The sequence below is a fragment of the Notothenia coriiceps genome, unplaced genomic scaffold (assembly GCF_000735185.1).
Source record: "Notothenia coriiceps isolate Sejong01 unplaced genomic scaffold, NC01 NC01_scaffold00002474, whole genome shotgun sequence".
Classification (NCBI taxonomy): Eukaryota; Metazoa; Chordata; class Actinopteri; order Perciformes; family Nototheniidae; genus Notothenia; species Notothenia coriiceps.
The window spans coordinates 7,536-21,295 of record NW_011335175.1 but is presented as its reverse complement, the minus strand read 5'-3'; the positions used below and the strand labels follow the sequence as shown (position 1 = coordinate 21,295).

The window sequence follows — 13,760 nt, the reverse complement described above, 5'->3', positions numbered from 1 at the left end:
TTGGCTCTCCCATTTTGCCTCATTATTTCATACGGAGTGAATAAGGTGGTTCAATGCTATTCATTAAACAGCTTTGTTTTTCTCTTTGAAGTGTTTTGAAAGGTCTTGTTTTTATCTCGATTAGAACATCTTTGTATGTCATTTGGCCTTGTGCAAAAAGCACTAAAGATAAGCACAGCTGCGAGCTCTCTCGCCGTGTTCAAATAAAGGTTACTGAACAAAAAGCATTGTGGAGTGCTCTGACATGGCTGTGTTTATGTTCGCTCCAGGTCATCTCGGAGCAGCGTCAGAGAGGAGGCGTCTTCCTGGGTGTCGGCCCTTTGTTCCAGTTGTCAGAGAGCCGGCAGAAGCTGCATCGCTTCATCTCACAGTACCTCTACAAATAAGCTGTTTGCCGGTGCAGCGTGACTCCAGGCTGCACCCGGCTCTGTTGTGCTGCAGTCTGACCTCATCCTCTGTTTGTGTCACAGAGGCTCGTGTTCGCTGTTAAAAGGGATTCATGCTGAGCCGGGACGCTCGCGCCTTTAGGTTAATTGCATTTTGATTTTTGAGTGATGAGACCCTGATTTTAAGTTTATCTTTAGTAATAGCATTAGCATAAAGCCACATGAGACGAGGATTATGAAGTCCCTGTAATCAGCTGTGAGGTCTCTGCAGCTCGTGTTGGGACCGTGTTCATGTTGTAACCACGGCCACACAAGTTCTGTTTGTAACATGTACATCAAGCTTTGTTCTGCTTTTCTAGTTTTTCACAAGTTACTCAGTTAACCAATGTTCAAACTGACAATAAAGAAGTTTGTTATCTCATCGTTTACTCGACACTAAATGAATATAAAAGGCTTTACAGCAGTAAATTACGCACCTATTATTCCAATGTCTTCCGAACAGCCCATCGCTGCTCTCCTGCTGAATGTAGATCTGTGTGCTGACTCAGGCCTCAGGAGAGTCTGACCTTTTGACACTGAGACCAATCGATGCCTCACTTTGAACAGGATGGACACCTTTTCTCTGGCAGGCGTTAATATTTGGTCGTTCAGAGCCGTCTGTTTGTACAGTCAGGAGTCACTGAGGCTTTTACCTCAGATCACAAACCACAGCTGCAGCTGATTGGCTCTCATCCACCGTGAAGCTCTACTGCCACCCAGTGATGAACCTTCACACAAGCCTCACTGCAGCTGGAGCTTCAATCCGAAATACAGACGGGTGTTGAGTGTGTGTGTTCACAAAATCAGGCATACTCAAAACAGTCAGTATATGAATTATAAAATAATGCTGTTGTCCCACAATGCACTGCATACAGGAAAGGAGGAGCTTCTCTTTGAATAAAACCTCAATATAATTTCCTGTTAGTATAAAACTGTTAATTATATTGATTTGATCGTATATTAAAAGCTAAAGTAGAGAAAATAATATATAACATAATATACACAATTACTATGTTGTATTGGTACATGGTTTAAGATGACACTTTTATCCACTAATACGTCACCCCTACATTAATTCTTACCTCAATGAAGGTCACATTGTACCCGAGAGACGTTGATTAGTCATGATCAATCTGGTGCTTTTGAACTGGGTTTTTTTCCCCATGTTTCTGTCGGTATGTTTAGTCAATATATTTTACATGTAGAGTAAATAGTCAAAACTCTTGATTCTTTATCACCTATTACAGTTTAACAGAACCACCAACTGCATCATCCAAAACTAAACTTTAAAACCTTAATGAAGCTAGGATATATATAGCAGGACTATTGCGTTATTCTTTATAATGCAATTTGGTTATTTTAAGAATATATCTTTCTTACCAATAGTTTTAAAATAAAAGGCAATCACCCTGTCTTCACATTCAAAGAAATGTGTACTTTGGGTGGTTAAGGTGGTGAGTTTGATCCCCGGCTTCTCTGGTTTGCTTGTCCAAGTGTCTTTGCGCAAAACCAAGTTCCTCCCTGTGTGTGTACAGATATATGTACGCTGCTATGGACAAAATCTGCCTAATTATTGAATTTATTAGTTTCACACTTTGAGTCAGTCAAAACTGTTGCCTTATCTTACTACTGCTACATTTTAATGTCCCTTCAGGGATTTCTCTAAAGTTGTTTCTGAAGTGAAAGAAAGTAAACTTCAGTTAATCAAGTAAAAAGGAAATTAATCAAACAAGACACCAATCAACACACATATCAAAGTCATTTTGAAGAATGTTCTCCAAAGAAAAAGGATGCATTTGATTAAATTCCCTTTCAGGAAAATATGCTCACTTTTTATCAGAAGGTGGCTGTTTGAAAAGTTTTACATACAGTTCAAAAAGAATATTGAAATGTACATATTTTTAAACGTCATGAGCTTCAGTTTCTGCTGCATAGCATGAGTGGGTGGCTGCGGATCGAGGGGTATTTTTTACAGCTAGTGATGACTCGATAACGGGGGTCACTGCGCATTGAGTCATGTAACTTTACATGTAGTGCGAAATACCATTAACATTGATCAGAAAATGTACATTTTAAACGCACTTACAGCTGATTTACTCACATTCTTTCAGAAGGAAGAAAATATCAATAAAAAAACGATCGGTACAATAGTAATTAATTGTGTTCATCGCTTCAGAAGTGCAGTTTATTTATTTGGCAGCAGATTGTCTCCGGACTCAGACGACTTTGTTGATAACCGAGCCCAATTGGTCTATCTGGCACTCCACCACGTCTCCTTTCTGTAAGGAAAAAACAGTTGAACACTTTTTACACCATGTTACAGACTATACAGAGTACTTTAACTCTGCTTCATAGAATAAACACATTCCATGTAGCCACTAAGTTATTTGGTTAAAGTGAGTAACACAGCTAAAGATACAAATATGTGCCTTCTTGTAGAACATTTATTTTGAATCTCAGTTTCCCACAGTAAATCACCTTGAGAAAGATGGGTGGCTTTCTGAACACACCCACGCCTGGAGGAGTGCCGGTCAGGAAAACATCGCCTGGAGTCAAGGTCACAAATCTGAGAGGAGAAGAAGAAAGGAAGTGGAGTTTCAGATTCAGGAGCAGGAATGGGGATGACTTGCTGTTCACTGTGGAGAGTTTGCCATGTGGAGTAGGTACACACATTTAAATCTGCTAATGGCATGCAAAGCAATAACTTCCCAGTGTAGCCTTGTGAATACAGAGATCCAGTGATTGGTGCTGTGGGCGGCCATTATTACAGAACAACAGGCCCTGTCACCAGTAAGTGAGGCGAGGAGGGAGAGGCCAAGCATCTGAGATCTGAGCGCAGGAATTCAGGGTGCTGCAGGGCTAAAAGGGTGCGTGAGTCTTTGTTGAAGCATGTTTTAATTTTCTGCCTCAAGTCCATAAAGAGGAAAGGCACTTTGCTCGCACAGTGCTCCTTCTGACTAAATTCATTTCAAACATGATCTGATTTGCATAATTTCTCAAAGAGAAACTTTGCATTCAGTTAGTAAAGCAGAAAAATGTATAAGGCCTGAATAAATGATGTCATCTGTATTAAAGGTCTCCTTTATACTATGTGTAGGCATATACTATAGTTCTCAGATACAGTATATAAAAAACATGTTGCTAAAGTGTTTTTCTCAAAATACCAAACAGATCACCTGTTCTAGCGATGCCTCATACCCCTCTATTTCAGCCCTGTTAGAGAAGTACTGATTCTGGGTCCGTAGCTTTGAAAAAAATAATAAAAAGCTCATGCAGGAGAATTCTACCCAGAAACTCAGCTAAATGCTGCCGTGATTACATGCCATATTATGTTCCAAACTGCATCAAGGATTATTTCAGAAACAGCATGGAGCTCAAATGCTGTTTCTCTTGCGGGTTTACCACAAGGTGAGTTCCTTTCTTTATTTCCTGCTTTTTTTACACATGCTCTTCAGTACAGTGTTAGCGATGCTTGCTAATGTAAACAAAGACCATATTACGTCCAAAACACGTTGCGCATTGTTTCTGATAGGGCCGTTGGTGTAAAGCCAGCCCACATTTCAGATATTACGTCATATCGGACGCAAATCTGGATCAGCTCCGTTAAACCCCCGTTTTTAGAGATTTGGGTACAGAGGAAAAGAGAGAGGGTTGTATTTTCTGACACTTTGTGAGTTCCCTGACACACCGGGGACACATACTTATGTATAAAAGACATCAAAAAGTGCATTTTGCATAATAGAGAACCTTTGAGATAAAACATGCAAAAAGACGACATCACATGATCAGCAGAATTAACAGAGGACTCACTTTGAGACCCAGGCGACCAGCGCCTCCGTCCTGAAGATCATCTGATCCGTGTTGCTGCTCTGCACCGTGTCTCCGTTCACCAGGCAGCGCACCCCCAGACTGTGGGGGTCTGCGAGGGATGACACAAAAAAACAGCATCTTAATATATATGTTATTTTCCTGTTTGACACTTAGAACTTAACTGAAGGAAACTCAGTTATATGAGAAAAAAAAAGGCACATTCTGTTGCATCCAAATTAGGACTTGAATAGGTATTAATAAAAGCTCCTGAGTATCTTTTATATTTTACAAACTAAAGCTGACACGGATGACGGAATTATATTTGTTCACCGAAAACCAATGCTACCGTGTAGATTTTAGAGAAAAGACTTTGAGTAGGTCATTACATTTTTATGCTAAATAAAGATAATTTATTACACTAATATTACCCATTGGCTATCTTTCATTCTTTGACTAGTGTGCTGTGAAAAGGGTGTCAAAATGCAAATATTCAAATTAAACCTAATAGTAGCCATTATAATTTTAACTAAGCGGGATCAACTCTGGTATTAGTAGCGAAAAATATTTGTATACATTCAGAAGAGCTGCGAGTAATCCTATTGAATCAAACTGATTAGTTTGTCTTTCTTTATCTCATTAAATAATGGCTTTTGTCAAGTCCCTTAAATATCTATTTTTTTCTAAAACAATGTGAAATATTATAATGATATATTGTATTACAGGGACAGTTATGGTGTAAGCCATCATGCTGAGCCTGAATATTGATATCCTAGACTTAATCTGACATTTGGTGTACTCTAGATTGATATCACCACATACAGATGCTATAAAGATAACACACATTAATCAGGAATGTTTTCAAACCAAATAAATCCATTCTGACTTTTATGAACTATTATCATAATTGCACGATTCCTCCCTCTCAGCTGACGTTCTCTTTCACTCTCACCTTTCACAGCGTCAGTGGTCACCAATGCCGGGCCAAGAGGACAGAAGCTGTCGAACGTTTTTCCCAGCAGCCACTGCTTCCCGTTGCGCTTCATCTGCCAGTCTCGTGCGCTGACGTCGTTGGCCACCGTGAAGCCGGCCACGTAAGAGAGAGCGTCTTCCTCCTGAGCGAGAAGCAAGAGGCGTCAACAGATGCTTCACCACCAATCGTAAGATGATGATGATGATGATGAGACTTTTACCTTGATGTGTTTTCCTCTTCGTCCAATCACAAAGGCCAGCTCCACCTCCCAGTCCACCTCCTGCAGTCCCAAACATCCATCAAATATAGTTTTAGTCAAGTTAAAAGTATAAGTAAAGTAGATGTGTGCATTGAAAATGATATGGATATTAAAATTGCCTCCATATGTTACTTAGACAGCTCTAATAAGTTCAAACGTAATATCCTGAATAATTAGATTTTTAAAAGACATTCATAACCACACATATCATTTTCTGTCAATATAAACAAGACGTTGATTTGGTCTCCATGACCTTCCAAAGTGCATGAAAAAAAAGCATGTACCAACTATACATTTAAATTGGTATGGACTTTTCAAAAACTACATGAACAGACATTTATACATGTATTCATCTCTATCTATAATATCCTACAAAAGAAGAGAGGTTAGTGTTGACCCATAAGCTTCATAAAGTCTATGATTCTAAGACAAGAAATAAGCTAAATGGCTCAAGACGGGCAAAATGAGTCATCCATCCAGTGTTCGAATTACCCATTTGCTTTCGGGGGAGCCCTATTTTTCAGAGCACATCCTGCGACTAAATATATCACACGCACGCTCTGTTGACTGGCGCAGCAGCGCAGATTCGATCAATTGCTATAAAATCACTCTGCTACTACTACAGACGGTGTCACTACGCCGGCGGCTGTGGCCGTTGTTGAAGCCTCTTCAGGCTCCGCATCGGCAGGCCTCTCCCTCGGTGTGGAAGTTGAGTAAAGTTAGAACGATATTGGCAGATTCAGATTTCACGGATCAATAACTGATGAACAAAACGTTATTCAGAAACAAATTACGTCTCCTAAGTACCGTGGTAAGGTTGACAACGAATTACAATCACATGTTGATCAAAAACAGCCAATACGTGCTGTCCTCCAATAATATGGGGAATATTTCTAATGTAAAATCTTCAATAAATATGGTATAATCTTCAATAACGTTACTATTATATTTCTACCAAACTCACAACACACATCAATAGTCTCCTGTTGGTACTACAGCAGAGAGTTTGGAAGAATATGGTTTGGAATAATTTTGGTGAATATTTATACTGTATAATAGTAAAGTTATTGAAGATGATGCCATGTTTATTGAAGATTTTACATTAGAAATATTCACCAAAATTATTCAAAAGCACATTCTTCCAAACTCTCTGCTGTAGTATGAGCAACAGGAGACTATTGATGTGTGTAGTGAGTTTGGTAGAAATATACTGTATAAATGTGAAGTGATTGAATATTATTGTATTCTCTTTTTTGGGAGTTGCACTTTGCAGACGGCCCCTGAGCACTCGTTTCTTCTCCGGCTGCGGATAGAGACCAATGTAGTGTGTCCAGTTTGGAGGACAGCACGTATTTGTTGTCAACCTTACCACGGTACTTAGGAGACGTACTTTGTGTCTGAATAACGTTTTGTTCATCAGTTATTGATCCGTGAAATCAGAATGTCCAATATTGTTCCAACTTTACTCAATTCGGTGAAGAGCTGTCAAACTCGACCCTAACGCCGCTTACAGCCGGCCAACTAAAAGTTGTTTTCCGTTCACGTTGTCATTTTTAGACTCCTTTGCTTCTTTGCTTGTGAATCCAAAAGCTGCGAGGCAAGGCTGTTTTTGTTTTGCCATATTTTTTATCACAAAGCCAGAGCCGGCATCGCCTGACGTAACCATCGCCTGACGTAACCATAGCAACGTAAGTAGCGTAAAGAATGCAGCACCGCCACGTACAGATCGCTACACCCAGAAATATTCACAAATATAAAACAAATATACAGAAACTGTAATGAACAATAACTATTATTTATTTCAAAAACTTTTATTTACAGAAACTCAACATTTCTAATCTGTGACACACAAATATGCACGATTGTTTTGGGCTCCCCCTATTTATCTCAAAGTCGGCTTTCAGGGGAGCTCCCTCCCTCCTCGGGGGAGCCATGCTCCCCCTGGCTCCCCCCCATTTAGAACAGTGCATCTCCTGTGGAAAGTTTTGATTGCTTATGCTTCTCTTCACACTGCACAATTACTCAAATTGAATTCATCTGCTTGTTAAAATATTAAGAATTGTAATTACTTTTGACTTTTTCCAACTGAATGTTCAGCCAAGTGCAACATCTCTGGTTCAGTCCCACTTTAATTACATAAAGAAACGTTTTTAAATGAAGAAACACAACTCAACATAAATATTTGGAATCCAATTCATTCATGCCTCTATACATAACGCTTTGATTACTGCAACGCCTTGTCCAACTGCCTCAACAAATCTTCTCTAGCTCAACTGCAGCTTTGCAGAAACACAGATCACACATAACACCGGTTCAGCTTCTCTGCTCTCTTGTATTGATTTTAAGAGTATTTGAGCCCTCTGACCACAGCGAGGAGCAGAAGGCTGAAAACGAAATGTCCCTGAAACATCCTTCCTAAAAAACGAATCAATACACATCTTTAGAAAGCAACGTCAAAGGCATTTGTCTGACTTTGTCTATCTTATCTAAGTTGTAGTCCCCTGTGTCTCTTTAATCTCTTCCCTTTCTTTTTTCTTGTTGTAAACCACATAAATAATAATGTTCAGAAGTGACATACAACAAAAGTTTCCCACCTGGCTCTCCGGGGGCAGGATGATGTCGTCGTACGGCCCAGTGATGGCGCTGGGAAATTTGCTGAAGATGATTGGTTCTTTGGGGATGGGGGCGTCCTGCTCCAGGCAGTGGTCCCGGTAGTTCATGCCCACACACACCACCTTCTCCGGGGCCAACACAGGAGACAACAGCCGGATGTCTGACCGCTGCAACACACACTGACCCGAGGACAAGGCTCTGAGGAAGAGGAAGAGGAGGAGGACGAAGAAGGTGGGAGGAGAAGTGAGAACACGATGATGTGAACGTTTATGGCAGAGTATGACAACGATGTTGAGGCAGATGAAGTTGTAGGAAACAGACACTAATTCAACAAATCCATTTAGGAACACAATGTTTTTTCTCCACAAGATGATGGTTTTAATGATTTAGTAGAGAGATGATTTATCAAGAAGATGAATTGTTAATTAAGGAAGGAACAAGATGGTGATTTGAGAAGAGGACAATTTAGTTGATTGAGCAAGATGGTGATTTACCATCTGTGTTTTACAATGAGTGTAATTTATGAAGGGGATTTAACAAGGATATGTTCAACATACAAAAAGCTGACAATTAAAGAGAGAAGATAAAAGATGGAAATGATTAAGCAAGAAGGATGTTGATTTGAGAGATCTATTCAGGAAAAAAATATGCACATTTAAGAAGATTAAGGTAACCTGGAAGATTTATTGAGAAGATGTTTAGGAGGAAGAGGGATGTGATAATTATGGAAGATAATTATGACTGATGTTCAATCATGAAGAAGAAGACGGCAATTTATGAGCAAATGTATATGGAAACAGGAAAGATATTTGTTGAGACTGGATGTCTGATACCTCTGTGCACACTGCAGACCCTCGTCTCCCAGCTCCAGCAGCTCTCTCATGGTGGAGGGCATGGAGGGGTCAAAGGCCTTTAGGTCCACCACACCGAGCCCCCCGTCCCCCTGCTCCACCCCCACTCTGATGCTTCCCCCCTCACCATGGCGATGAAACTGCACTAGACGCATCCCTACGCCGCTCAAGCCTCGCCTCTGAGGGTGTGATGTTTGTTTCCTGTGAGAGAATAAACTCCTGAAGATGCTAAAAGAGCGAAGAGGAAGTCTCATCTGTGGACGATACAGGAGGGAGAAGTGATTAGGAGAGGAGGAGGAACATGTCAGAGAAAAGAAAATACAGAAAATTTGATTAATTTCTCTGAAGGGGTCTTATAGGCTCACATACATTATGTATTGCCCTTTAATGCCAATTCACAACATGTCAAGTGCCATAAAATAGTGGACACCAGTACGTTTTCAGAAATGGTAAAGTTGATGCTGGGTGTTTGTCACATAGAGCTATGCGAACTGATGTCTACGCTTTGGCATTTTTCTTTGATAACACAAACAATGTAGTTTATGTTTAAGTTTGGTGGATTTCTTGTTCACAACTGACAGTACATTTGTGTGTATGATGGAATTAGACAAACTTAGCTTCATGTTTCGGCATAGCTGAGTTGCATATCAAAACAAAATTGAGATTGTTCGTTAGAAGAAAAATTGATTCCAATTATTCAGCTCAAATGTTTTGAATTTGGATAATAATTGTGCGGTCATTAAATGCTGGCCCAGACTACAGTTCAGTCTACCCATGGGTGTATTTACTTATCCTCTTAGCTGTATGTGTTAGTAGTTTACCCATTTACTACTCACTATGGACTTACACAACCTCCATGTCCTTATGAAACACATTGGGGATACTTTAGACAAAACCCCTTAAATAAACTTTACAAAAGAAAAGTTATAAATTGCAAGAAACTCATAGTTTCCTGAGCTATACTAGCTACACAAACTAGATTTTCGGTTTGAGGCTGACAAATTAGGTCAAGTACAAATCCTGTCAGCATATCTGCAACAATGCACACTTATCAGAGCCGGCTATCAATGAATAATAAAGCTGTTAATCATAACGAGGACCATAAAAGCATGAACAGCTGCAGCAAGAGTAACTTCTGCCTACCTGCAGCTCGAACAGAAGCTTGGCAATATGATTGTTAAACCTGAGATCAAATGTAATTTAAGGAGGAATGTGACACTGTTATCTACCACTGAATAACCAGGTCAGGTGGTGCTTCGTACTTGCCCTTTGTACTGTCTTGCCTCCCCGGTTCTGCACAGAAAACACTTTTTAAAACTACTTCCGGTTATTGCTTTCATGTGGTCAGTCCTGTAAGGACGCGATATGGATACTCCACGAAAGCTAACGGCAGAGTGTAGCAGTCATATTTTTAATATGCTGTAAATAAATAAATTATGTGTTGGTTTTAAAATCTTCTGAATGCCGCTTTTGTTAAATAAACTCTGGAAACTACAATTCCCTACTCTATCCTTTATTGCGCCTTCACGTGCAATGGGAACTTTCTAATATTCACACAACTACCGCAATTACAATACATATTTTTCAGTTTTGTGGACGAACAAACAACATCGAATTAGCGTATCTTTGCTAGAATACACTTGAGGTACTTCATCTGGGTCCTTAAGAAACTACTGACTATTTAAACACACGAAAGGTAGCATGGTACGACTCAGATCGTTGGGATTACGAGCTCCGGAAAGCCCGCGAAGGCAGCAGGGTGCATTTTATCGGATCATGTGACCAACCGGAGAGACAGAAGGGAAGGAGCCGTTGTCGCCGGCTATCAGCTTTGTCTTTCACCCTGAAGACACCAGAGTGGGATGATTAAAATGTGTACCAGGTGAGATTAAATCCAATTTCATTTTAACTTTACCTGCCTGATGCTTGATAGGCTTTAGATGTTTTCTAACGTGCAGCTGTGTGCATGAAAACTCGGTGAAAACCCTGAGTGGGTATTGTTTGGTAGTTATGTTTTATGTCGTCATTTATTCAACTGGATTTATTTAATCATTACATTTAAGGTTGGTGAATTAATGTATCTGTGCTGTGGTGCTTCGTTTGTGGATTCACTCACAGATCAATGTATATAATCTGATCCTCTCATGTTGCAGTACATCTGCTTATTTCTGGGTTCAGTTTACACTAGACGGGCCCACACAGGCTTTTTGTCATTTTCTCTTTTTCTGCTGATTTTCACTTTTAGCTTGAACTTACTTCCTTTGCGCAATTGTCACATGATAACAAACATCTCTGGCCATGTTAAAAAAAAAACTGACTTATTAACGTGTTCACATCATCATACACAAACTGTGGACAATGCCCCTTATGATGTGCGTGCTCAGTACACCGTTTTGATCGGGGAAGAACAAATGATCCTGTCACCAGTGTTGGACAAAGTACACACAGATCCTTTAACTTAAGAAGCAGTTATACCACAGTTTAGAAATACATTGTTATCATTCATTCAAATGTTTACTGAGAGTTGGCAGAAAATATATGAATAGCAAATATATTTTATTAGAGGATTACATTTACTGATGCATTAATGTGTTCATCCCTTTACATGTTGCAGCTGTTAAAGAAGGAGAAAGGTTGATTACTCTAGATTTAGCTGGGTTACTTATAATAACCATACCAATTTATATTAAAATCTGAATCTGCAAAATACCCTGCAATTCCAGCTCTAGAAAAAGTTAGATAAATGTAGTGGAGTAAAAACTGGTGGAGTAGCATTTAAAAATGAAAGTAACAACAAATTATACTTAAGTAAATGTCATTAGTCACATTCCTCCACTGCCTGTCCCACTCTTTTAAAAGCTGAAGTGGATCTCAAAGGTCTACAGGTTTCCACACTTTGACCCTCTCTGTTATCGTTAACCTGCATTATAGAAACTGATTTGAGACACTTATTGCATCACTCTGTCTGAACTATCTCAACTTTTGCTGACAGTGCTCCTACAAGAAGAGGAAATAACATTTCTTTGCATGTTTCTCTGTGCAGCGTCCAGCCCGTTGAATGGACCTCCGACCTCAAAAACCAGAAGTGAGTCATAAGATGCTGCACTTCCTCCTAATGCCATGCAGTTGGTAGGTTGTTTTTAATTCATTCTTACAGGTTTGTTAGATGATGTTGTTTTCTTTGTTCTTAGTTTTGATGGCATCGTGTTGGTGACCCAGAGCCATGACACGCTGCCATCCGAGCTCGAGTTCCTGAAGGCACCGCTGCAGGACTACAGCTCTGTAAGTCCATGTATTATCTCACCTGAGCCTCCTTTGGAGCTATCACACCTGGAATCAATTGACATGACAATACATTCTTATGTATGACGATTTTGGGACTTTAAATTAGCTAAATGTCTTCATGATATTAACAAATCTTAATCAAATGTAATACTGCAAATATTTTAACCATCTTATAAACAATGAAGACTGCTTCATTCTTTTCGAAGGGTCATATTTTACTGATACTGAGAATAAGATGGTAAAGCTTTATTCTGTCTTGCATTGTTTTGATTGTAAAGTCTAACAAGATGTGGGTTAATGCTCTTCTGCTCCTCCTCTAGGTGGACAGTAGTTTGGGGCAGGAGGTGGTCATTCTGAAGGTGCCTGGTCTCCCTGGTAACCGCCTGGTCTTTGCCTCCACCGGCCCTTTGAACCGTGACTATGACGACGTGCGGCGCTTCAGTGATGCAGCCTGCAACGGCATCAAGAGGTCAGTTGATGGAAGATTATTTCCCCCTGTTAGTGTGTCATATTCCAGATTCACTTCCAGGTTTCTTTACTTGTCTCACTCACCTGTGTGTCCTCTCAGGGCCTTGAAGGCCGGCATGCAGCGCCCCCTGCTAGTCTGCCCCCCCCACAAGGACTACAAGAACAGCAGCATGGTGGCTGCACTCGGAGCGCTTCAGGCTCTCTACATGGTGAGAAAATAACTCCTGCTCATACAGAGCTGACAGAGAGGCTCCGTTTCTATGATTCGACTACAAGTGTAGTAATTTTAAAGTAGTCGTTAAGTTAATTTAAGGTTGCTTTGTCTTCAACTACTACAACTGAAATATACATACTCTTTTCCACTTTTTAAGTATTTGTATTTTAGTGTTGAGCACACTGGTGCTGTAACAAAATAATCTGTAATACACCAAATCTACATGGAAAAAGACTTTCGGGCGGCACCAAAGTTGTTCTGGAAAACTGTCCGACACCTCAGGAGGGGGAAGCAGGGAACCATCCAAGCTGTGTACAACAAGGATGGGACGTTGTTGACCTCAACTGATGGAGTGTTAGGGCGTTGGAAGGAGCACTTTGAGGAACTCCTGAACCCGACAACTCCACCCTCTATGTTAGAGGCAGAGCTGGAGTATGACGGGGGATCGACACCAATCTCCCGGGGGGAGGTCACTGAGGTCGTCAAACAACTTCACAGTGGCAAAGCCCCGGGGGTGGATGAGATCCGCCCAGAAATGCTGAAGGCTCTGGGTGTTGAGGGACTGTCATGGTTGACACGTCTCATCAACGTTGCGTGGAAGTCGGAAACAGTACCGAAGGAGTGGCAGACCGGGGTGGTGGTTCCCCTTTTTAAAAAGGGGGATCAGAGGGTGTGTGCCAATTACAGAGGCATCACATTACTCAGCCTCCCCGGGAAAGTTTACTCTAAGGTACTCGAAAGGAGGGTCAGGCCGATTGTCGAACCTCAGATTGAGGAGGAACAATGCGGATTCCGTCCTGGTCGTGGAACGACGGATCAGCTTTTTACTCTCGCAAGGATCCTGGAGGGGGCCTGGGAGTACGCT

The 13,760-nt window shown here is 40.7% G+C and overlaps 2 protein-coding genes across 3 annotated transcripts in view; one reads left to right on the top strand and one right to left on the bottom strand.

Moving 5' to 3' along the window:
- Positions 1-2,040: 2,040 nt before the first annotated feature.
- fahd2a (fumarylacetoacetate hydrolase domain containing 2A) lies at positions 2,041-10,349 on the bottom strand. 2 transcript variants are annotated; one of them, XM_010797249.1, is made up of 8 exons: positions 10,195-10,349; positions 8,911-9,182; positions 8,059-8,275; positions 5,426-5,485; positions 5,185-5,347; positions 4,236-4,344; positions 2,904-2,991; positions 2,041-2,704 (listed from the first exon to the last, which is right to left on the bottom strand). In XM_010797249.1, the coding sequence occupies exons 2-8, from the start codon at positions 9,180-9,182 to the stop codon at positions 2,642-2,644; spliced, it is 972 nt and encodes a 323-aa protein (XP_010795551.1). In that variant the 5' UTR covers positions 10,195-10,349; the 3' UTR covers positions 2,041-2,641. The 2 variants fall into 2 exon arrangements, with proteins under 2 accessions (XP_010795551.1, XP_010795543.1); XM_010797241.1 differs by lacking the exon at positions 10,195-10,349 and adding an exon at positions 10,072-10,188.
- A 360-nt stretch (positions 10,350-10,709) lies between these two features.
- Positions 10,710-13,760, top strand: part of LOC104967712 (putative aminopeptidase W07G4.4) — a 9,754-nt gene continuing 6,703 nt past the window's right edge. The window contains exons 1-5 of the mRNA XM_010797230.1: positions 10,710-10,810; positions 11,972-12,013; positions 12,120-12,210; positions 12,534-12,682; positions 12,782-12,890. Coding sequence (XP_010795532.1) covers positions 10,791-10,810; positions 11,972-12,013; positions 12,120-12,210; positions 12,534-12,682; positions 12,782-12,890 — 411 coding nt within the window. The 5' untranslated portion in view covers positions 10,710-10,790. The remainder of the gene's footprint in view (positions 10,811-11,971; positions 12,014-12,119; positions 12,211-12,533; positions 12,683-12,781; positions 12,891-13,760) is intronic.